Source organism: Myotis davidii, unplaced genomic scaffold (assembly GCF_000327345.1).
Source record: "Myotis davidii unplaced genomic scaffold, ASM32734v1 scaffold98, whole genome shotgun sequence".
Classification (NCBI taxonomy): Eukaryota; Metazoa; Chordata; class Mammalia; order Chiroptera; family Vespertilionidae; genus Myotis; species Myotis davidii.
In genome coordinates, this window is record NW_006294654.1 from 3,579,232 (window position 1) to 3,605,618 (window position 26,387).

Sequence of the window (26,387 nt, forward strand, 5' to 3'; positions counted from 1 at the left end):
GGCCACATACTATATAACTGCATTTATATGAAATGTTCAGAATAGACAAATCCAGAGACAAGGGAGGCAGGGCAAGAGGACTGACTGCTAATGGGACATAGGATTTCTTTTTGGAGTGTTACAGATGTTCTAGAATTAGGTAGTGGTGATGGTTGCACAAGTCTGGGATGCTCAATACTAGGCTTTTTCCCAAGGAATCAAGTACAAGTCACATGAAAAAAACACATGGGGACATTAATAACTGAAAAGCACTCTATTTGGAAGAACCCAGACATTGAAGCCAACCCTGCATTTGTCAAAGAAACCTAGCTGTGCTCAGTGAAAAACTAACTTGAACCAAAGGAGAAGTAAGGTGCATAAAAGACTTCTTTGCAATACTGTTCGCTCTCTTTGGAAAATTAATACAAGGACTGGCCCTAGCGGGTTTAGCTCAGTGGATAGAGTGTCGGCCTGTAGACTGAAGCGTCCTGGGTTCAATTCCAGTCAAGGGCATGTACCTCGGTTGCAGGCTCAATCCCCGGCACTGGTCAGGGCAGGTGTGTGAGGCAACCAATTGATGTGTCTCTCACACACCTTGATGTTTCTCTCTGTATGTGTCTCCCAGTCCCTTCCACTCTCTCTAAAAATCAATGGAAAAACATCCTCAGGTGAGGATTAACAAACAAATAAAAGAACTGAACTGCTGGATTTTAAGTGGAGGGTATGTCACCAAATACAAGTTTGCAGAGCTAGAAGAGCCATGTTTGCTGTGGCCATTTCATTTTCTCTTACTGGTAGCAGGCTAGGCATTATCCTCCTAGGGCGAATTGTTTTATAAAGAAACTTATAGCTGGGTTATTGATGGGCTTTCCAGGGATTAACTGCATACTCATAAGAATAAGAGGCTAACCTCATCCTCTTAAACATCACACATTATAATCCTATAGATAGCTAACAGCTACAGCCGGAGGAGAAAAATAATCCAACATTTTGCTAATCCTTAAACCAATCATCTCCTGCAACAATGGGAGCCCTTTAGGTCTACAACTCAATCTCTTAAGGACAGAAAGGCTCCTGCTCCAGACACATCAGGAGTTTGTACTCACAGCCATCCCCTACACAAACAAACCCAGCCAGCATCACACAATACCCTACACTTACTTCATACTAAGTTGTTTTAAAGTGAAGAGCATTACACATTTGCCTATGAAGAAGGAATATACAAATCTAACCAATAAATGGAGCCCCAAACCTGAGGCTCCCATAGGCTTTGACAGAAGTTATGTTCATGGAAAGTTAGTCAGATTGTATACAAATAAATGAGAAAGGAAAAACAAAGTTGCCCACATTAACCCCAAATTTCTTGAGTTCCTGAAGTTCACGGGCAATTGCTATAAGAAACTGCTCAAATTGTCTTATATCCACAGTTAGTATGGAGGCAGTTACCAGAAATCTGGCATATCGTGGTATGGGAAGGAAAACCCCCACTGTTCACCTGGACATCTCGCCTTCCAATTCTTTCACAATAATCCCTGCCACCTCCCAGTGCCAGCAGAGGCCTTATTCCCTTACTCACATTTTTGCTTCTCAATTCTCTCTGCATCTGTTGCCAAAACTTAACTTTACCTCCTTGGTTTTGAACTTTAAGTTTGTTCATCAAAAGTTAAATGGCAGCCCAGCCAGTGTGGCTCAATGGTTGAGCATCGGCCTATGAACCAGGAGGTCAGGGTTTCATTCCCAGTCAGGACACATGCCAGGATTGCGGACTGGATCCCTAGTAGGAGGTGTGCAGGAGGCAGCCGATCAATGATTCTTTCTTATCATTCATGCTTCTATCTCTCCCTCTCCATTCCTCTCTCTGAAATCAATATATATATTTTAAAGTTAAATGGCACCACTTTTGCACTGCTGTGTCCTCATTAAAAGTCATGCATGCATGACAATGTAGTGGCAGGAGCAGAGCATCTGGCTAGGTCTAATCTCAGACACCAACATCCAGGTAACCACTAGAATAGACAAAGGAGGAACAGCCACCCCACAGGGGGCTTGGCCAACTGAACCACAGATCTGCTCCAGACACGTAGAGAAACCAGGCAGACAAAACTGCAGTTCAAGGGTCTTACCCCACAAAAGCCATGCAAGTGAGATGGTACTGTCCATCTACAGATGAGACACTGATCAAGGCGAATGGATCATATGAGGTCACAAAGCTAAAAAGTGGAAGCCCCGGTATCCTACTCAATTTCTTTAAAAAAAGAAAACCACACTTCACTACTGTTTTCTTTCTAATCAAAACTTAATCATCTTTGAAGAGGTGGGGGAAACTGCTGAGAAGGACAGGGAACCTAACCTCCTTAGGAGATGGAAACACTCTGCACCAGAGAAGAGTGGTTACAGGGCTGTGCGTGTGCCCAAGGCCATCAAACTGTACATGCAAGATCTCTGCATTTCACTGCATATAAATTACACCTCAGTTAAAAAGAATTTTATGTACAGATATGTACATACCTAACTCTTTGATATCGATTACTTATGTCATATAACCTAGCTTAAAAGTAACACTAGTTATTTGGAATCCCAAATTCAACTAAAATTAATTATTTAGTGTCTTTGTTCCAAACTCCCCAGTATAGCAGGGAATTATCTTGAAGAGTCCTTGGTTTTTCTCTGCCTTCAGGTAGCCATTAACTATCCCACAAACAAGTGTTTCAGTATTTTACAAATCTGTTTTATTTTATGCATTTTTAACACAATTCCAAAGTTTCAAAGAAAATCTGTGAGAGATGCTACTTAAATTGTAGACTATCCTGATATAAAAAAAAATCAAAAAACAAAAATCAAGGTCTCAAATGAGTTAAGTTCCCTTTGTACAATGAACTTGTTTCTCAAGCACAAGTGAGCTGTGCGTCAAAACAAATAAACCCTGTGCCTTTTAAGATCTCTGTATTATTAAATATTCTTTCTATTGTTATAAGAATGTAACATGTTTAATAGCAAAGGAGCTTATGAAAAGCAAAATTCAAAAAGTAGAGCAGCAGTTACTATTCTGACAATTATCAATTTTGCTATCAGTGAAAGCTATTAAAAATGTTTAACAAAACCATTTCAATAATTTCTCCAAATTTCAACTATCTAAGAATCTAACATGCCAGTAATTTAAAGTTGAAGGCAGGTGCCGTGGTGGAAAAGATTTTAAAATTCAGTTTTTCTATCAGATAGAAGAACAAGTTTTCTATGCTGGTGAGAAATAGGCACCATTAATTCACTCAACAAGAACGGAAAAAATATATCCTCTTCTCCTAAAAGAGCATCCATAGTCCTGGGACACAAGCTGAGTTTGCCTAGAAGCTTGGTGTCCTCGAGAATATTTAACTTTCTCCTGGTTTGCTAAAGAGAAATATCGTTAGCCCTGTCAAGCAAGCAGTGAGCTCCTTGATTGTACCTTAAAGGGAATGAGAATGTTTCGGCTCATTTGCATTTTAAAGGGTACTCTTTCATGATCTTTCACACTTGTAATAGATGTCTAAACCGTTAAATTACTATTTCTTTTCTTAGCCTGAAAGTCATGCAGACTAAGAGCGTGGCCTCTCCCATTGTTCTTTCCCCCTAAGTCGATCCCTGAACAATACTGACAGCTGCTATCAAACCGGGCTGCATTTACTCTGCGCGCAGCTGCTGCTTGTAGGAACAGACAGCCTCCCGGAGCCTCCTCCCCTCTGGGGAGACAGGTTGACACAGTGCATGTTCAATGAAGGAGGTCAAAGGTCCACTGAATTGTCAACCCAATTTTATGCTACTTCGATTTTCCAGGACGCATGCAATTCCTTTCAAGCAAAAATCAAGCATATGCCAGAGCATGAAACTTATGGTTCGGGGTAATTATTGATCACTACAAACTTTAAAAGAGCCTGCTGACATAAATTAATATACCGATTCAAGAAATTACAATTATAATACACTGATTCAAAAATTACAATGATAAAAACCACACAGGCTGAAGACATGCAATTGGCGTTTAGTCCTGTGCTGGGCCCAATGCACTGATTTGCGTTATTGTTGCTAGCTAGCAGAGCTAATCTGCCTTTCTAATCTCAACAACATGTTTCCTGGACGAAAGCCATTCATAAAATTAGCGATTCATCTGCCCTTCTAAAACAACCTATTTTTATTTTCTGATCTGGCTCAAATGAGTATTACCTATAAACATTTGGTTGATACAATTTTCCCCTTTCTGATGTGTTGTACTGGGCAGTGCCTTTGAGAATTTAAAAATACAAGTTTTACCATCAAGAAATGATATGTAAAAATTTAGAGCCTATCAGAAAATAAATGTGTTCCACAAAGTTTAACTGGGTACTTGAGACCTGCTTTGCATATGTTTTCTTTTAATCAAAACAGGCTTTTCCATCCTCATTCATTACGGTTAAAAAATTCTGTGCTTGAGCTACAAGTACAATTTGCTATTAGTCTTTGCTAATCAAACACGGTACATGCAAAAGTACCAGTGAATATTTGATTTGATCTCTGAAATAAAGCAATTCATTACACAAGAAAAGGGTACAGAAGGCAGCAGACAAATGCAGATGTAATTGTGTTTTTTGTTGAATGTGATTAGAGAGCCCACTAAGTAACAGTCAAAAATGTGATACTAAAGGGGGAGAAATGCAGAGCCTGGACTTGGGGGGAGGAGAAGGGAAGAATTGTTTATGCAGAGCTAAGCTGTCAAGTGTAATAAAGCAGCTTGAATAAAATTTAAGCTGAAAATCCACTGAAGCTCCCCATTTCAGGGAGGAAAAAGCTATTAAAAGGAAATGAAGGTCACCCTCCCAGTTTATTTCACCTAATTGACTGCCAATAGCTTACCACAGGCAACCCGACTGCAGATCTGCAATTGAGAAACTGATGAAAGGAGAGTTTTCAAGCTGAGGCTCATTCTTTAATCCTCCTTGGCTCTTATGTTTTTTCCCCATCTCCAGTTGGGATGTAATTTTAAACCCTGATGGATTAACTGGTTCCATTGTCTGTGGCCATCATTGGACTATGGCACTCTTAATCCGTACAGCAGCATGTCTAATTATCATTACAAAGTGTCTGAGGGAACTATAAAGACCAGCAGGGCATCTTCTCACAAGCAATTAACATAAATTGATAAATGAGTGATTTGAATCTGCTCAAGGCACTCACTTATGAATAAAATCAGAAAGGATGGTCCCTTGTTCCAGCTACTTCTTTCACTTGGTCTAGAAGGGCAGAAAATCTGAGAGCCAACCTGGACCCTGAAGGGGGGTGGGGGTTGGGGACAGATAAACTCACGCAGGGGATGGACCGCAGGGTTCACCAGGCTCATTAATGCAGAGCAAATAACTTGTGACTGACAACCAGTTGCCAGCGAGGAGCACTAACTGAACTCAAAACAGGAGAGCCGAAACCTGGTGAAAGGTTAGAGGGCAGAAGGACAGACAATTATCACTTCTTCAACAGCAAGAGAGTTTTTTTCATTGGGGTGCCACTTAAAACTTCATGGAAGAGGCACAAGAAAGAGGAAGACCAAGCAGTTAGAAAGGTCCCAATACCCTAGGAAAGCAAAAGGCAAAAGCAAAGAAACTAAATGAAATGGTCATTATGAGATGTGCCTTGACTTCACTGTGATCTAAAGTTATAGGACAGAATAAGGAAGAGTTTAAAACTCTAACCTAAAGTGTTTTTTTTTATCTGACTACTGGAGCAAAAGTGGCTTAAGTGTCACAGGCTCCAGGATATTTATTTTCCCATTAAAAAGTAGACTGATTTTTCTTCTCCTCCTAAAACGGTTTCTCCTATTCACTTCCCTTATGCTAATCTCTCTTCCCCAGCACAGCTCAGCATACCTGAATACCCCCTCCCACCCTTATCAAATAGGTCAGCGTTAAGCTACCCACATATTTTATATACAGAGATTAAGCCATCAAATTAATAAGAAATGAAAGCTGGTTATACACACTGTAGGAGGTAGACCTGGTAGGCCACGTACCCCGATGATGGCATTCAACTCCGCCATGGTCACCTGTTTGGCACGTTCGACAGCCTGCGCCACCTGTTGTTGATGCTTTGAAAACAATGAGAAGAAAGGGTAAGCAGGGCAGCCAAGAACTTCACGTACCTTCCAAGGATAACAACAAGGGCAAACGCCACATGCGATGCAGACTGAAGTACAATGCAAAGTTTGGATTTCTATGTAAAGTTTGTCGAGCACCCATTATTTCACAGAACACATGTAGAAAAGGGCAAGAAAACAGAGCAGTGCTTCCTTGTTTCTAACCCACACTAGTCACCACTTAACTTCTGGTGGAAAAATTAGGCTCAGAATGGTACAAAGTCAAAAAGGACATCAAAAATGGTTAACCTGGGGCTTCAGAAAATAAATAGTATGGGATCATTTAAACATCAAATCTTCTATTAGTTCTCTGGTCAACACATCTCAACACTCAAGTAGTTTTTGGAAACTATGGTAATTCATCTTCTTTAGACAGTTCACCCTCCACAAGGGAAAGACCCACTCTTAGTTCACAATCCAGAAACATTCTACCCACCTCCCAACTTCCACCCACAAGTAAAAACAAAGCCACACCTGTGCTTTCAGAGGCATGGGACAGACCACAGCAGAGACCAGGATTACTGAACATGGAGTACATGTTATGCTGGAAGAGGCTGCTAGAAGAGCAGAGATGGCTGCGGTATGGAGCAGCTGATGACAACTAAACGGACAGCCCATATTTCAGCTCCCAGTCCAACAAACTTTATCTCAAGATATGTGCATCCTTGTTTAGCATTTATAAGCTTATATCCAAAAGTAAGGTAAACTTTAAGGCCAAACTAAAACATACTGGTTTTGAGTCAATCTCACAGATTAGTCATATAAAGAGCTTTTCTCTCTCAAAATATTACAGTTAAACCTCTGTGGCTTTGAATCTTAATAAAAATGGCATATATATATATCTATATCTATATATATATCTATCTATATACATATATAGCTATGTAGCTATATATCTATATCTATATCCATAAGTTAAGGTAACATGAACACTTAGTTTATCCTTAAGAGTACTGGCACCCACTCCCTCCATGGACAGCACTAAGTCAATCATTATACAAGTACAAATGAAATACCTGCTTCCATGGTCAAGTCAACCCTGATGGGCCCATTTTTAAAATTCAGAATAGAAGCAACATAATTGCACTTTAACAGCTGAACAGTTTTACTTACTTCCTGAGACAGAAATGGGATGACTTGTGCACAAATCGTATTCAATCTCTTGGCGATTTCAGTCTATAAAGACAAAGCCACATAAATGTTTAGTATACTTCATAATCAGTTCAGAAAGATAAAACTTCACACCCACCACTTTAGCCCTCCACTACCTCTCTTGAGGGCATAAAATTGCTTTTCCCAGCTACCTTACCAATATTTATCTTGAGATAAACAGTAGATATTAATCCCACTTGCAAAGTAAGACATAACTGCACGCTTTATTGGTCACTTAAATAAGAGATAATGAGCACTTTAATTGAATTGGAAAATCTACGTGGTTTAAGGCTATATAATCATTTAACCTGGTGATTGCAAACCCCTTCGAATACTTATTCAATTATGGTGTACCGGGCACATTTATGTAGTTACAGCAAGTTCATTCAAGCTAGCATCAGAAACAGCATCAAAGCAACTGAGCTTTCCATACAAGGTCTATACAGCGAGAGCAGCCTCTTTCCACTCGTCTCAACTCTTCCGCAACTGAAACAGTATTTTAATGTTAGTAGCTTTCATTAAGTCTCGAAATTGCAAACAAGCCAAGAAAATACGTAATATTAAAACAGAACTCGAGTCCAGAGGGACAATCACATCGAGATGTTCTGAGTATCTGTAAAGTTTCAACACAATTCAGCATCAAATATGAAGACCTCAGTACAGGATCCACAGTTCAGCTGGACATAACGAAACGTGTCCTGAGTGTCTGTGACCCAAGCTGTTGTATAGAAAGTAGGAAGAGTTTTCTGCCCAGCTCCAAATCCACAAGATCCTTCTGCTACAAGGGACAGACTGGCAAGGGAGGGAAAAAGGGTGCTTCTGCTTCCAGCATAGGATAGGATCCACCTGCCTGCCCCACTGCCAACACCCTGCACAAAAATGCAAAGCAACTCTGCCTTCCTTTCCTCTAACTTCAAGGAACCAGCTCTACCTTTAAAAGAAAAAAAAAAAAAGTCATCTAAAAGAGTCCCAGATTTGACCTTATTTATTCCATCATTTTTCATCAATGCTTACTTACTAATGCCGCCTGATAGTACCTTTAAAAGGAAAAAAAAAAAAGTCATCTAAAAGAGTTCCAGATTTGACCTTATTTATTCCATCATTTTCCATCAATGCTTACTTACTAATGCCGCCTGATAGTGGATTAGGTAATGAAAAGGATCATGAGCAGAAGAAAATTATGAAGCACAGAGCCATGCCCTTGAGAAACAGAGAATGGAAAAAGTAAGATAAAGTAGAAACCTCAGAAACTGTATAATGAAGTACATCAAACAAGAGCTGCTTTTTGTCCTCTAAGATGATTCTAGTTAACAATGAGTAACAAGGCCTTCGGTTGGATGGGATTGGATTGGGGTCAACCCAACTCAATTCTCCCTGACTACCAATGAGATAGGGTTCCAGCAGGGGCCTTGTTAGAAATGTAGTACTAGAAGAGGAAATGACTGGTATAGACCTTGCTTTAACCAGCAGGGCAAACAGACATATGGAAAAAGGGTGCAGCTGCACCAGGTGTAAAAATAGTACAGGGCAGCCATACCCAATTCACCCGATCAATCTAACTCAAGGTCATAACTCTCCTAGAAAGCACCAGCACAACAGGGTTAGGGAGGGTGGGTGGTGGGTGGTGTGTGGTGTGTGGTGTGTGTGTGTGTGTGTGTGTGTGTGTAAAGGAGGATGAATGCCCTTGGTGGACTCTTAGTCCTTGCCCCCCACTCCCTATCTACGATACATTCAAACAGCATTCCACACTTTCCCCTTCTCCAAAATTCACACTTAAAGTTTTCCAATCTTAAAAAAATGATTAATAGTCACTTGAAGTACACACAGATATGTATGTAGAAAAATAAAATAACTCTAGGTCTCTCATCCAGGGATAACCCTGAGGTAACACTGTGGTGATTCTGGGAAGCATCATTTGAGGCACTCAGAAGCCCAGAGTGGAGAGACTTTTATTTATATCAAGGGCCCCCGCTATATATACTGCTTTTCTATAATGTGTTATTTCTACTCAAAAATGTATCATGGACACTCTCCCACTCAATAAATACAAGCCTACTGGTGTTTAAGCACCCAATATCAGTGGATATTTATATTTCATCTAATTTCCCACATTTATAAATTCTGTGTCAGATAACCCTCTACAAAGATCTCTAAAAGAAACCCCTAGAAGTGAATCTGTTAGGTCAAAGTGTATGCATATTTTAAATTGGAATGCATGCTGATAAACTGCCCAGTAGAAAAGCTTACCAATTTATATGATTGCCAGTCTATAAGGGTACATGCTCTCCCACAATGTCAATATTGGGTTTTGTTGACCTTTTAAAAAATCTTTATTCATCTAATAGAGTAAAACGTTATCTCAGTTTTATTTGCATCACTTGGATTCTTCCTGAAATTAAACATCTTTTCATTTATTTATTGACCCTCCGTATTTTTTTTTTCTTTCTCTGTTTTTCCTTTGGTATTTATCATTGTCTTTTTGTAGTAATTCTTCCCATATGACAAATATTGACTCTTTCACCTCGTTTTCCCAGCTTGCCATTTGTCTTTCAACCTTATTTGCTATAGCTGTTTGCTGTGCATAACTAAGTTTTTATGTGGCCAAGCTAAAGAATACTGTTCTTATGTTCTGGCTTTGGGGCCAGAATTAGGACACTCAAAAATTATAGAAACCGTTTTCTAATTTTCTTCTAGTGCTGCTATGGTTGTACTTTCTATACTTAAGTACTTGATCTTGATGGAATTTATTTTGGTGTAAGAAAAAAAATGACCGCTTTAATTAATAATAATATGTGCTATTACATGGGAGTGGCTTTAAGGTAGAACTGATTTTAACTGTCAGGGGAAACTTAAAACCTGGTCTGAATGAAATGAACTTGTAAAACTTTAATAGTATTAGCTATTAAAAAAGTAAGTACAGATTAAAGCATAGATCATACAAATTGGGTTAGAGTAGGTAAGACAAAAACAGGAGGAAGGTTGAAGATCAAATTGATGAAAAAACATCAAAAGCCACACCATCTTTCCGGGGAATCTATATATATATATATATATATGGCTAAGTGACCGTCCGTCCGACCGGTACATATGACACACACTGGCAATTTAAAAATAAACACTGACTTGCACATGCGCGATATATAAAAAGCTCTTGCTGGCACCAATCCTACAATGTATTTTAATTTTATAATACTATATTATATATACTATTTTGAAATGTAATTTTTTGCAGTAACGTAATTACCACAGGAATCTTTCTTCTAATTAATTTCCTTTCAATGTGCATGAATGCGTGCACCGGACCACTAGCTCTAAATAAATGGCCTGGAAAAGAGATGGGAACAAGAACAGAAGAGGACCTTTATCCCACTTATCTCCTCCTCCTGCCAGGTCTGTAAACCCTAATCTTAAACTGTGCTCTGACAAGTGAGCTTCATTTTGAGCAAAGATGCCCAAATTCAAGTCTCACCTCTGGCTCACCCAGAAATTCTCTGAGCTTCCCTGGCTTCTGCATAAGAAGAGTTCACACCTCCAGGCAGCATGAAGATGGGTCCATTGGTTTCCCTGACTGCTTTCTTTGTGAGTTCTAAAACATTACCACCACTCCAGGAGGATTTCATAAATGTTTTTCCCATCCCTTAAAAAAGTCTGAAAAGCAGCATAAAGGCTGACAATAATATTATCTCTTGTTTCAATGTAAGACCTATAACTGAACACAAATTAACAAGTAGTGTTTTCTACCCATGCTTCCATTCCTGACCACAGAGTTTGCAAGCAGGCTAACTGTGTATTTGGCCCTGCTTAAGCAGGTTTTAAGAAAGTTCTGTAAGCTTTTCAGACAGCTTTCTACCTCTTGCAAAGGCTAGACAACTCCAACGAAAAAAAAACTGCAGGCTAACTGTATTTTCCACCTGGAAATCATTTTCCTGATGAAAGCTGAAGCCGTATTTGGTTCCTGCTAATAGTCATAAATACTGATAACTAAACTTTCCCTGTATTTCTGACACCATATAAGGCAACAACATTATGTCAGGTTCAAGAGCTATGCCCAAACCAGATTTACATGGAACCTTTGTGCCCAGAAACTTAACCACCTGGGTAAAGGCCCCAACATCAAGCCTTACCATCATGGCTAGCCTCCATTCACTGAGGCAACAGGATACAGGTATCCAAATTATCTGTTCAGAACCATCTTTTATTCTCCCTTGCCAAAGCCAGCTCCCCTAACTGACTTGCTTATGATAACAGAGGTGGACCTCATAATCCAAAAACTTGGGTTTGCACCTCAGTAAACCAGTACTACTAGTAAGTGCCTTTAAATCATTTCAATGGTGGGCCACAGTTCTTATCACCAATCTGCTTCAGTGTTTCATCAAAATCAAGTAAGTTAACATGTGAACTACAGCTGAACTATTGCAAAGAGCTGTTTTCTTAACCCCGTGGTCAGCAAACTGCAGCTCGCGAGCCACGTGCGGCTCTTTGGCCCCTTGAGTGTGGCTCTTCCTAAGCCTTAGGAGTTCCCTAATTAAGTTAATAACAATGTACCTACCTAAATAGTTTAAGTTTAAAAATTTTGGCTCTCAAAAGAAACTTCAATCGTTGTACTGTTGATATTTGGCTCTGTTGACTAATGAGTTTGCCAACTTAACCCAATCCTTGAAGGCCAACCTCACATTAATGTGAAAGCTGCCTTTCCCCCCAGTAACACCAGAAAACAAACTCTTCCACAGCCTTTGCCATCCTTTGATACACTACTAGTAAGTCTATAGGTTTAAAATCACATCTAACATAAAACAAATTAACTACCACACAGATTCTTTTTTAAAAAAATATATTTTATTGATTTTTTACAGAGAGGAAGGGAGAGAGATAGAGAGCTAAAAAACATCAATGAGAGAGAAACATCGATCAGCTGCCTCCTGCACATCCCCCTCTGGGGATGTGCCTGCAACCCAGGTACATGCCCTTGACCGGAATTGAACCTGGGACCCTTGAGTCCACAGGCCGACGCTCTATCCACCGAGCCAAACCGGTTTCGGCACACACAGATTCTTAATAGCTTTCAGCACCCATGTCTTCTCCACACGAGAAGGTAGGAGGCATGAGAACAAGACACCTACTAAATATCTGACACAGCTCCCCTCTGCACCCTCTGCCACGAACACTGCCCACAGGGCACAGTCCATGTGCTTTTAAGGAATGGTTCACTGTCTAAAATGGAATCCCCTTGCACCCAATGATCAAGAGGCAACCAGACAAACTATTACTAAACAGTGTTCGAATAAGGCTCTGTTTACAGTAACAAATCACATCTTATGTTAAAAAGCAAAATTCAACTGAGTAAATTTGAAGATCTAATTGGTTTTACTCAATGAGTCATGAAGAAGACAGCATCTGATCTAGGAAACAGAAAGAAGCTCCAAAGAGCTGTCCAAAAGGAAAGGTGTTTAAAGGCAGAAACGGAGTGGAGAAAGAAAATTATTAGCGAAGAACGTACTGTTCTCAGGCAAGGTCACCCACCTAAGGGGAATGGAGGGGGCCTATCAGTTGGATTACCTCACTTCTGCTATTGACTGGTTAACGGCTATGATCCTGGGAGAGGATAAAAACCTATTAAGTCTTGGTTTGCCAATGTGAGCCTTAACACAAGCGACTCCATTTTGAGCTCATTGTTTCTTATTAACACTTACTGGTATAAGATTCACATATTTTAACTAAATTAAATATGATCAAATACCTCGAAGGCTAGATTTTGAACCAAACCTGGGTGTATTAAACTGAAGACATGTTCTAGGCATCTGAACTTACATTTTAGGATTTTATGATTCCTAAAAGCTCGACTCTCCACCTTTTTATACTCCTTACACCTAATCTAATTACAAAGAGAAGAGGCCACTCCCCAATGTCTGCTCACTTCTCCACTACAGAGTCATGTATAATGAATGTTAATTGAAGCTCAAAACAAGGTGAGAATTGCTTAAGAGTAACAGCCCATGGTCTCAAAGCAATCCAATGGCACCTTGCCCAAAGTCAGCTATGGAAGGGGAAACTCCATCACCATTAAATTGCAAATTGATGGATCATAAAAAATGCTGTTTATGCTGACTGAGGGCAGGCAAACTGATTTTTTGGTTTCACTGAAGAAACATCAAAAGCCACACCATCTTTCCTGGGAATTCTAAATAAATGGCCTGGAGAAGAAATGGAAACAAGAACAGAGGAGGACCTTTATCCCACCTGTCTCCTCCTCCTGTGTCTGGAACAGATAGACAAGCAAGAATATGAAAACAAGCCCCGCTAGCGTGGCTCAGTGGTTGAGTATCCACCCAGGAACCAAGAGATCACCGGTTCAATTCCTAGTCAGGGCACATGCCCGGGTTTCGAGCTCGACCTCCAGTAGGGGGCATGCAGAAGGCAGCCGATGGATGATTCTCTCTCACCATGGATGTTTCTATCTCTCTCTCCCCCTCACTCTCTCTGAAATAAATTTTTAAAAAAGAATATGAAAACAACGCACACAAAGGAAAATAGATAACGTCTAAATCACTTCTGACTAGAAGTTTCTGAATCTGTGAAATGACAATGTTAAATACAGAAAAAATGTTCACCCTCACCAGCAACCAAAAAAAACACGTAAGCTTTGTTGTAAGGTGGGTCATTCTGGACCAGTTAAGTTAGTTTATTAAAAAAATTAATGAGATCCAACATTGATGAGTCCTCTGGGAAACAGAAACCATCATAACATTACTGGTGACAGAGTAAATTGGTAGTCATCTTAGAAAGCAACTGGGCAATGTGTTCTAACAGCATGAAATTATTCAAACCCTTTGGTAAGGCTTCCCACAGCTAAGAATTTATCTTAAGGAAATAGTTCAAATGAAAAGCATTTCATGCATAAAGCTGTTCACTGCAGCACTGGTTTCAAAGCAAAGAGAAAAAAACAGGTAAAGATGTAACAGCAGTTCAACACATCAGAAACATTTGCAGAATTTCTGAAAATCTTAACATTTGCCCTCCTGAGAAATCAGTTGTCTAATACCAGGAGAACAGTATTAGACCCAAAGACAAGGCAAGTAACCATTAAAGTCACATGTATGATAATGATGTTTAAATAGCCAACACATTACCAGATGAAGCAGGAGGAGAACAAAGACGTGATGTTAGTGTGCCCGTGTGTTTTTTTTACAACATATGCATGTGGCCAAGGACTGTTGATATCCAAAATAAAAACGGTGATTATGCTGTGAGGTAGGGTTCCTGGTGACTTTTTATTTTCTTGCAGTGACCTTGTGAACACCACCTCTGATTTACTGTCTAACTCTATCACTAAAGTGGAAAGAGAGAAAAGGGTGGTCAGGCCCACCACCTCTGTGACTGACAGTGGCACTGAGTCACAGCAATGCTAGCAAACCATGAAACCATGTGGGTGCCTGGCCCTCTTACAGTCCTCACTTCACACATGGAGAAACCGAGTCACTTCTAAAGGAAATGACTTGCCCAGGATCATAAAGCAAGATTAGAGGCCACATTCTTTGCCTAGTCCTTTCTCCAGGAAGCGGAAATGGAAAATTGGGACGTACTCAAGATCAGAAATAAAGCTGATAAATCCAGCTTTGTTTTGCAAAGCAATACAACCCAAACAGGACTGCAACAGCCATGCTGTCCCTCAGCTAACAATGGTATCACAAGAAGCGGTCCCCGTCTGTCAACAACAGGGGCACTGCATCCTTACTGCCCTGCTATGGATGTAGGCATTTTACAAGGGACCTCAGTTATCAATTGTGAACCTTAGATAAGCAAGTCACAGCCAAACTGCACTTTAGTTCTCTCCTCAGGCAGAGAGTGTTAGTGTATCAGCACTAACATCAATCTGGCCCACCAATAGAGCAAAATCCACAAAATCACATCTACAAATACATCTCTATTTCCTGCAGATGACATTTATATACCTGGAGAAAAGTCAAGATGTTTAAATAAAAACCACATACCCAAAATCACAGGTGCAAAACACTGAAAATAATCTCCTAATATAGCGCTGTCTATTTTGGAGGGGGGAGGAGGGACCTTTGTCTAGAGACCTACTTTAGAGTACCCAATATTCACACCAGATTTACTACTATCCCTCACCATACACCTCATGAAAGGGTTAATTTTACCTTAAATTTTAATGCATCAGAGTAGCTTTCTTTTAAAATAGAATTGTGTCAATAAGCCAACTAATCACATTCTGGGGAAATCCAAATGAAAAGAATTTGGGGCCCTAACCGGTTTGGCTCAGTGGATAGAGCATCAGCCTGCGGATTGAAGGGTCCCAGGTTCAATTCCAGTCAAGGGCAGTAGGGGGTGTGCAGGAGGCAGCTGATCGATGTTTCTCTCTCATCAATGTTTCTAACTCTCTATCCCTCTCCCTTCCTCTCTGTAAAAAAATCAATAAAAATTATTTTTAAAAAAAGGAAAGAACTTGGGGTGTCATTAAGTTGAGGTTGTAATGAGGTTATGAGGAATTCTCAAACTTAAGAATGCTTTGGAATCACCTGAGAGACTTGCTAAAAGCATGAGCAGCTGGGTCACCCTCCCAGATTCTGAGTCAAGCGATCTGGGGCCCCAGCATCAGCACTGCTCTCAAGTTTCCAGGTGATGTGTGGTTATTGGACTAAGACCACAGCCGAGAGCCGCTGTCATCCCTTAACCACAACAGCGGCAGAGCCTACTGCTTAGCACACTGCAGGTCCTCTTACACCTACTCTCAAATCCTCAATCTGAGCAGGTCCCCTGAAACTAGGGTTTACCCAAGTGGGCCGGTAGGCCAGGTGTGCCTCTCTCCAGAGCCTTGCCACAATGCCATGGCCGCCTTCTCCACACATTTTTTTTTTTTTTTTTTTACAAAACAAGACCAAGGCAAGATACACAAACGGGGGGTGTTGGAACACATTTGCCTACTGTGGAAAACAACCTCAAACGATATTCATTTAAATGATTCCACCCATGGCAATGTAATCTCGCCCCCTCCTTAAACCCTATGATTAAAACAAAACAAAGGGTACCAGATGACAGAAACCCTTTAGTGGCTCAATTAATCAGAACATAAGTCACCAATTACTGGCAGATAATAACTTTTGTGTTCCATCTCCCCCTCACTTGGCAGCTCCTACCGCATTCTAAATCTGAGCCCTTTCCAACTGGGCGCGCCGACTCTATCCTTTCACTGCTCATCCTTCACTGTGGCTTCTTTGGAAACAAGGAGGGGGTTAACAGAAAGGGGGGAAACCTGCTGAAGGCTGCTGGGGCGGCGATAGCAACACTAATTGCTCCCATTCTCTGGCTCCTCCTGAGACAGATTGCAGGGCCTGCATCTCCGGAGAAAGCTCTTGCTCTTGTATCTCCTTCGTGGCAGCTCTCAGCAGAGCAACTCAAGTGCCCTTAATTGTTTATGTTCTTAATGCAGAGTCTCTTGAATGCATTCATTTTTAATAGCAGGCTTGAATATGGGGCCTATCAAAGAATGACAAAGCAACTCTATTCTTTGGTTCTCCCTTCCAGCAATGATGGTCTTTTGATTTATTTGCAAATGACAAGCTTGGCTGGCCCCACTTGAGGGCTGCACTTATTTTTTTTAAGAATTCAGTTGCATTTCCAAGATGAAGTTGAGTCTGCAACACTGTGTATTTGTGTACATTCCACCTCCCCCCCCCTTCAGTTCCTTCTAATTAATGACTTAAATGTTTTGACCCAACTGTTGCCAAGCAGAGCATTTGGAGTTTAATTTGTCAGTTTGGTAAAGATGCATCCCTGACAAAAGCACAGCAGCTGTTTTGGTGCCTAAACAGCACATTTCCATTATTCAGAAGCCCTTGTTATGGGGTTCAGACAGTGCCGTTCACATGAAATCATACTGACTTGTCCCATGATAGAAAAAGACAGCATTTGGCAGCCTCAAAGGAAAATGCATTCTGTAAAGCCACAGAAGGTTTTTAAGACAAACTCGGTAGGGTGAATCACAGAGCACCTCTGTGAAGTCATCACCTATTGTTCTCAGAAGGGAAAGCCAACAAGCCTCCCCTGAAACACATCCCAGCAAACACACACCTTTCACCCTCTTCACAGGTCTTAGTCATGAGGGAATTCTTAAGAAATTAGGTAATATCATACAATAACAGAATTAGTGGGAGGAAAAGCCGACTACATCATCATCATTGCAGGAAGGTTAAAATTACAATTACGAAAATAAAATATGTAGAGACAACAGCTGCCCAGGAGTATGCAAATATCAAGTTACCTCTGAAAACTGGGTTTCTGAGAAGGTTCTTCCTTCAAATTTTGTAATGTTATTTTCTTTGCAATAAAATTAAAAACATTTCTTCATTGTAACTACCTGTAGTCCTATCTTTGGTTGGAACTGACTTTAAATTGTCTGGGATCACTATCTCCGTACCTTCCCGCATGACAAAGCAAGCCACCAGCGCACTGTTGATCATTGGTTTGAGCATTTCCCATCACCCTGCTCCCCACATCTTCTCTGGAGAAAACTGGCTCAGTAGTTTGGCATGAATATTTCTCTAACGGGTTGGAATCTCTAGCCAATCCAGATAGTGGGAAAGGAATTTCCTGCCTGAGGTGACTGTGGACAGTGCGTCCTAATTTTTTGCTGCACATGAATGACACGGCCGCTCTTCTCCCAGAGCGACTTCTTAGGGAAGCAACTAGTTCACCAGGACACCATGTGGCACAAAGCAAAATGGCCACAAGTTAGAGACATCAGCAACGGTGAGGCCCCAGGGCAAAGCCATTGAGCCCCCAGCTCAGTCTCAGTCTGGAAGCCCCACCCAGACCATTACTCCCCCACAATCTGAGTCACTGGAGTGGTGGTACCTTGGGAAGGAAGACAAGGTTCTTGGCCTGCCCAGTTGGAACCTGGGATTTACTTTTCAATCAACATCATGCACCAAGAAACCTGCACAGCAACAGAATGCAATTTACTCTGCGAGTGGCCAGAAGACTGTTTAAGGGAGGGGACTCCACTACAAATTGGGAGCCTGCCTCTGCTTTAGGAACAGCATGCACTGCTGTGCCCAGCAAGCACGGGCATCACAGGTTGGGAGCTACTGAGGTACAAAAAAACTTGTGCGCAGTGAAGTCAGCAGGGGAGAAAAAATTATTTTCTCAAAGCATCTTAGCTCATGATTAAAATGAAATCTGGAATGCTGGTGAAAATTTTCAAAGCATAACCTTTTGGAAAAGCTTTTAAGTATTTATTTAAGAAGATGCTAAGTACAAGGATCCTAGATGACAAACTTCACTAGTATATTAAAGATTCACAGAATATTAACTCAGCTATGCAGGTGGGGGCAAACAGGAATATCATTTTGAATACAAGTTATTCTTTAAAAAAAAAAACCCTAATCAATACATCATAATACAATCCACACAGAAATCTAAGCAAGAGAAAAATAATGATCATTTCTCCAAGACAATAGTCAAGCTACTTTTCAGGGGGATGTGTGTTGTATGAACGAGAATTTATTCAGAGTTGCATGGATTGACAAAAAATATGTATATAATTAAAAGTATGCCAAAGACAAGCCCCGGGTCCTCTTATGCCCCGTCATGACAATTTGCAATTTTAAATTGTTGCAATGTGAGTCTAAAATATACTGGGGAGCTGTTAAATGAGAGGGGAGAACAACTAAATCATGAAAGTGAGAATGATTTATAAAGGAAGGGCCCCCAGAAGTCACCACTCCTGTAATGCACCAGTTATTTTACAAGTAGACAAATCAATTTCTGTGCTCGTGTTTTTAGAAAGCATCCCAGATATTCTTCCATTAATTATGTGGGTTCAGGACATGTCAATTCTCATTTCCCAGAGCACCAGAAACCAAATTTAACCCACAGATTGTGTTACACTGGTCTGCCCTCACAGGGTTCCCGCAGGACTGGCTTGGTTCAATAATGCCGAGCTCCTTCTGGAAGAACAGCATAGACTTCCTGCCATTTGGACTGTGAAACACAGTAATTCACCGGGGAATAAAGGTCAAGGTTGCACTTTTGGTCATTACTGAATCATTTGAGATGATCTGTGGTGAGGATGAGAGGAAAATCGAAGGCTGTGAGAATGCTGCAAATGGCTTGACCTCAGACCAATTTTCGTCTCCATCTGTCTAATAGACATGTGGATAAAGAGCCCTCCCTCCTTCTGGGCTGCTGGGCTGTTTTCAAATCTGCAGCACAAGCCAGGAACGAGTTAAACAATACATTAATAGGGGGAAATAACCTTCTAAGCCCTAGAGTGACGCTTACTCAGGTTTTGGGTCATTGGCTAAAGTTTGGAAGGCAAAATTATTACGAATACAGAGAATCATCTGCAGCGCAGGAGCATGTCAAAATTTCCTTATTTGTACATGCAAATATATGCATACCTCCACCTCCACCCCCCACTAAAAGACATCCACATTCTATTATGTCTGTTCACACACACACAAAGGGAGCAGCAGTTCCAAACACTGCATGCTGCTGAGAAATCAATCTTTTTTCAAGTGTCCAATTAATGCTATTTAATCATTATTAAGGCACTTCAATCCTTAAATACAAAATGGGAACCCAGAGCCTAATTATCATCTAAGCCACGGAATCAATGTTAATATCCAATTTTATACTAATACTCCCCTTTACTAGTTTGGCCGAGCTACTTTTTTAAGGGAATGTTGTGCCATATATAAGTTTAGGCCCCCACAGTACATCAATGTCAAACAACATCGTGTCAAGCTAAGATTCAATTCAGGTAAGTGCCACTGCCAAATTTTCTTGTTCCCAGACGGGCTTTAAGATTATTTTATTGCTTAAAATTTAATTTGTTCCAACTCGTGTCTCCATGACAACGTTGGCTAACCCTGCAAATCATTTGGCTAATTGGATATCTTATCTTTCTATTGCTCTCAAATCGAATGATTCTGCTAGAATTGTAACAGCCAATCAAATTTACAGTCCTCCTGAGTAATAGACTTGGAAAAGTAGCCACATTCATCTCCTCTTTACAGCCATATTAACCAGTATGCGACAAACAGTAGAATCTGGTCTTCAAACTATACTCCAAATTATAAATGGTGTCAATACCAATATTCTCACAGTGCAAAGTCTACTCAAAAGCCTTTTATACTGTTTTGAGAAGCAACAGTTGGAACTCATTCCATATAAACCTTGAGCAATTTCAGTACTCTGAGGGAAACTGACAAGAGTAATTCTAGTAGCTAATCAGAAAAAAATAAAAAGAAATCACAGTTTTGCCGGATATTTGACCTTGTGATAAAATAATAACCAAAACAATGGCTGCACAAGATTATAGTGTATGCTGACATTGATGTTTCTGCGGTTCTTTAGGGGGGTAAGCCATATTAGATCCATTAGTCAAGAACTAAGAATACAGATTTAGCAATCAGTTCAAAAAATCTCTATACCCTTAGAGAAATCCAAAATGTGACATCTCTTTATACTTTTTATTTCACAAACATCACAGCATTCAGGGTAGTCAATTATGGAATACAGATTTCCTATAAGATTCAAAAGTCAGCAGATCCCCTCCTGAGTTACTAGTATGGTTTTGGTCTTTGATCAGCTAAAAAGTACAGATGTTGGATACACTTCAGTGGTCCAAGTCCAATCTCTTGGTAGCTGTGCAAGGAGATAGTCCAGACACTGTAAAAGAGCCAGTCAGCTTACAAATGAAAAAGGCTTCGGAACCAGGATGAGGGGGTTGTCAAGAACCTTGAGCTTTTCCTACAAAAAAAACACTCAGGACTTCAGGACTCCTCAGGCTAAACACAGTGAGACAGAAACCTGGAGCTTCTCAGCACACAGGTGTCAGGCAGTTGAGCTTCTAAGCAAGTGTGAGAATAGGTACTGGCACAATTTGTCTCAGCTGCCTTCCTTTATCCCCAATAGACATACACAAGTTTCTACTGCATCCTACTTGGCCATAACAGACAAGAGTCTAAACTTCCAGTATATCCAATTCCAATGGCCCTGCTTTCCTACCCTGTGCATTTTTTTTTCTTGCTTTCCCAAATAATTAGCACAGAGTAGAAGCTGTGAATGTGACAGGACACAAAAATCTCAAGTCCAGGATGTACATGAAGAACATAACTACTCAAATTTTTGCAAAGCACCTTACAAGTTTTCATAGCCAAAAGATATACCTCACCAAAAGATAGACATCATCAAGGCTGAAAACGACTTCTTTCTCTAACCAAGCAACAACTTGCCTTGTAATTCATACGCACCCTCTTACCCACCCCCCCTTTTTCAGGGTGATAAATTAAGAGTTGGATTTTCTACATTACATTAAAAAGAAAAAAATCAGAAATGCACCTCCCATCCTTTATTCTGCCAAAACTCACTTCAGTAAAATGAACCAAATCCTCTTTGTTGTTCATCCATTCCCTTAAATGAAAAAACTCAACACAACTATTTTCACTGGTAGTTGTATTAACTACTTAAGGCTGCTGCCTTCCAAGGGCTTATTTTACTGTTTGGCCTAAATAGGGCATTTTAATTCCTCTAAGATTCCTTAGACAATGGGCTACCAATGGGGTTTGCATTAAAAAAAAAAAAGTTTCGCCAGGGGATTGTCAAGGGCGGGGGGGAAAAAAGGAGACATATGTAATACTCTTTGTAATACTTTAAGCAATAAAACAATAAAAAAAAGAAAAAAAAGTTTCCTTTTGAGCCTTAAGATAAATGCTTCTGATCTTAGAAGGAAACAAATAAAAAACTTAGTCATTGAGGGAAAATAATGAATAGTGAATAATTTAGATGGAGGGAGGAAGGAAACTGGGCTTGAAAAAACACGATGGGAGTGTGGCCTGGAATTCAACAACAGGGTACAGTTTCAAATGGATCAATAACAGATTTCGAGAAGAGCTATCCTCAGAGTACCCAAGTGCCAGGCACCATTGTGTCTGCGTAAAGAAACTCACTCAATCCTGTAGGGTAGATGCTGTCTTCATTCCTAACCTAACTAGCCTATTAACTCTTTTGTAAGGAGGAATACTTAATATCCACACAAAGTAGGGACAGAGGGGCTAGGATTTTACAGAGCACTCCTATAGCACAATTCCTAGGGCATGTGGGAACTCAATGGATGGGGACTATGACTACTCACTCTAATGCCCCAAATAAGCTTACTCGTCAATCATAAACCCACAAAGCTGACTTTTGAAAGCCAAAGCTGAAAAAGACAATGCTAGAGACCCAAATGGGTACCTGTAGCTACAGGCTGCATAGGACCAGCTGCCCTTCCTCCATCCCGGTGGCCCATCCATTCTTTATTCTCTCCATACCAGACCTAGATGCAGATCAGTGTTAAGACCCCCTTTCCTAAACCTAAAGCAACCTTTTTATTTTCACTCACTAATCCATAGAAGCCTTTCAAATGACATATATAAAGGCGGCTGCATTTTGTTCTCTAAAATCAATTTTCTCCCCAGCCATCAAGTAGATGTTCCCGCACAGAGAAAGAACAGCCCTTCCCTTCTAATTCAAAAATCCATATTGTCATTGCCCTTGCAAACTGCTAAACAAGCAGTATTGGCAAGTCACTTGTGTTCTGTAATATATTTACTGCAAATCCCAAAGGCTCGCCTCCTAATGCAGTTTTCTATTGTGTCTGTGCGTGTCAATACACTGGCTGGTCACCTTACTTGTAAGAGGCTCTGACTGGCTGTTTGCTCAAGGCATCAAGAGGGGACTGAGGCTGCACTCCAGGAGGCCCCCTGCCTTGGAGAGCCTCCTCCACATACAGGGGTACTCAAAGAGGTTTTGTTTTCTGGCATTTCACACCCCTCTACCGCCCATGGCCTCTGAAGCCAACTTAACTTCTTCATTAAGACAGTTTCCAGCCACACAGTCCAAGGTCAGAGTCCTTTTGCACAATTATTTCCCAGTTTTCCTACCTATCAACACTAAAGCTATTTCCCCCAGCAAATATAATGATTGCATCTCAAAGGTGCATTACACAGGGCCAAAAGGCAGGAAGGCTTGGGGAGGGAAATTGGCTTTCCTGTCTTAAGTACAAATGTCACTTTCAGGTGGCAGCTGAAAAAGAAAGTACTGTAACACCGTATATAATTGTGGATCACCTAATACAATCATGCCAAAAACAAAAAGGACAAGTCCAGGAGGAAAATGTTGTAAAATATTATAAACAACTATTAAAATGGAATTCTTAAAATGTACTTAGAGAAAATTCCTCCTCCACATTATCAATTTAAAACAGAGTTGATAGCTAGAGGAAGGCTCAGCCTTCTAACAAACCATTTTAAAGTTTTCCAGAATTACTCATTTATCCATATAGGGGAGGGTTGGGGGTGGTGGTGCAAAAGCTCTAGGTAAGATATCTGACAAGCAGATATTACAAAATGTTTACTTATCGACTCGGTATCATATAGGTGGGTACATATAAGTGTTCACTGTATGTGTCTTTCCTCTTCCTGTATATTTGAAATTCTTAAGAAAATGTTTGGAGGGCAAAGACTGTAAGTAAATAATTAATGAGTATAATCATTACTATTGAGAAACCTGGCAACTAAGTCAAGTTTAATGCCTTGAACAAAACTTATAATTCAATTTATCCACACTACTCTATCAGGCCTGTGGTCGACCTTAGGAGATAAGCAGTGGTTCCAGGGATAGTAACTGACACACACACTCAATTCATATGGAAGCCCAGACCTTAGCAACATGCTATTTCTGTTTCCTCTTTTTTTTTTTTTTTTTTTAGTACAAACCCAAATCTATTACTATAATTAAACTCCCCATTAAGAAGCCTCATGGATATTCTGACTACATATCACTTTTCCAAAAGGAAAACAACTTGAGCAAACATGGTTAGATGAGATTATTAGAATTAAAGTCCTATAAAACATCTAGTGAAATCAAATAGAGTTCATTCTATTTGGCATTTTAGCATAAGGACCCATACTCTCAATTCAAGTTTTTAATCTGGGTTCCGTGGACTTGCTGAAGAATCCTAACATGTCCACAAAGAGCCCAAATTGCTGGGCAAAGCTATTGTGTACAATTTTTTATACAGACAGCTTTCAACTCATTCTTGTATAGATTCAGGATCCAACTACCACTCTACATAAGAAGCATTTAAATGCTACTAAACAAGTGCCTACGCTGCCGGACTCATTGGGGAGGGTAGATAGATGTAAGTCTTAAACTCAAGCTTTAAGCAGACTGCAAGCTAGCTAGAGTAACAAGAGGCACATGAAAAAACATTATTACAGCAATCAGAGGAAAAACAGTGGTGAGACAGCTCCTGTTGGAGCAGTCGTGGAAGCCTTGACTAAACAGGCAGTGTTGTTACTGGAACTGGACCTTGAAAGATATCGAGGAAGGCCATGTGAAGTTTGACAAAAAGGCCTGGACTTTTTATACTGAAAAAAGAAAAACACAAAACACATTTTAGGCATGAAGAGACCCATTGGGCTGGATTAAAGGACCTGGAGAAAGGAAAGGAGGTGGCCAAGTTAAGATGACCAGGGACACTAACCAGGAGCAGACATAAAGATTGTGAGTGACGGGCAGAGGCAATTATTAGAGAAGGAAGTCAAAATTAGAAAGAACAGACATAACTGAGTAAGTAAAAACAAACAAACAAACAAAAAAAGCCAGCCAGCCCCTAAAGGTGTTTTGCATTCATTATCTTAAAAATACCCCCTTTCCAGGGCTAGAGTTCTAAGAGTGTTTGAAATGTAGGGCCAGTGGTCTGTAGAGTCAGCATGCCCTTGGGCCACACCACTGTGGTGTACTGAGAATAGGAGGACTTTCATTTCAACCCCTCCTTTGAAATTTTCCATTTATGTACAATAAAAATATACAATATATTAATATGAGAATATATTTGCATAGCTTATAAACTTGTAAGTAAACAGTCTGGTAATATGTTTTCAAACATTTTACTGACAGGTTACACAAAATACCAGACAAATAATCTGGTTAGATCAGTAATGGTACTAGTATCAAACCCAACCTAGTTCCGCATGTATTTCAGCGGTTTAACAAATTGCATGATTTGGACACACAAGTTCAAATACACCTCCTACATTGCCAGAAACAACTGATTCCACTTCATCAAGTGAATATCTACTAACACACTGAAAATAGTTATGTACACAACTCTACCTCCTCCAGTGGGCACAGTGATATACACCCACCACACTTAATAGCAGTTTTTCTCTATATGGCAGATTTTTAAAAAATGTATCTGATGGATAGAATTCTCATTGTTTTTTCCTTATATTCAAAATGAACTTTATCTTACTCTTTTTCAGCTAACATATTTTGTGGTCAAAGAATGACTAAGAAGGAAATACTACTACAAAAAAAACTTAAAAAAAAATTAAAACATTACTTTTTTAAAAATATATTTTATTATTTTTTTTTTACAGAGAGGAAGGGAGATGGATAGAGAGTTAGAAACATCGATGAGAGAGAAACATCGATCAGCTGCCTCCCGCACAACCCCACCGGGGATGCGCCCGCAACCAAGGTACATGCCCTTGACTGGAATCGAACCTGGGACCCTTCAGTCCGCAGGCCAACGCTCTATCCACTGAGCCAAACCAGTTAGGGCTAAAACGTTACTTTTTATACCTAATATGAGAACATGTGGAGAAAGGGGATAAACAATGTGCTCACAATTATGACGATGTTTTAAGGCAGGCAAATGAATCAAACTTAAAAATGATTAAAAATCCTATATAATAAAGAGGTAATATGCAAATTGACCATCACTCCAACACACAAGATGGCCACCCCCATGTGGACACAAGATGGCTGCCACAGATGGCCGGCAGGGGAGGACAGTTAGGGGTGACGAGGCCAGGAGGGGAGGGCAGTTGGGGGCGACCATGCCTGCAAGGGAGGGCAGTTGGGGGCGACCAGGCCAGCAGGGGAGAAGTTAGGGGCTGGCAAGAGTGGTTAGCAGGGAAGTTAGGGGCAATTGGGCTGGCAGGGGAGCAGTTAGGCGTCAATCAGGCTGGCAGGGGAGTGATTAGGGGGTGATCAGGCTGGCAGGCAGAAGCAGTTAGGGGGAATCAGGCAGGCAGGCAGGCAGGCGAGCAGT

At 40.4% G+C, this 26,387-nt stretch overlaps 1 protein-coding gene across 2 annotated transcripts in view; it reads right to left on the reverse strand.

Moving 5' to 3' along the window:
- TLE1 (transducin like enhancer of split 1) overlaps positions 1 to 26,387 on the reverse strand; it is an 85,248-nt gene that overhangs the window by 49,908 nt on the left and 8,953 nt on the right. Inside the window, exons 4-5 of one of the 2 annotated variants that reach the window (XM_015567388.1) lie at positions 7,226 to 7,288; positions 5,960 to 6,064 (exon numbers count right to left, since the gene is read on the reverse strand). In XM_015567388.1, the coding sequence (XP_015422874.1) occupies positions 5,960 to 6,064; positions 7,226 to 7,288 (168 nt within the window). The remainder of the gene's footprint in view (positions 1 to 5,959; positions 6,065 to 7,225; positions 7,289 to 26,387) is intronic. The other variant, XM_006769023.2, reaches the window with a different exon arrangement.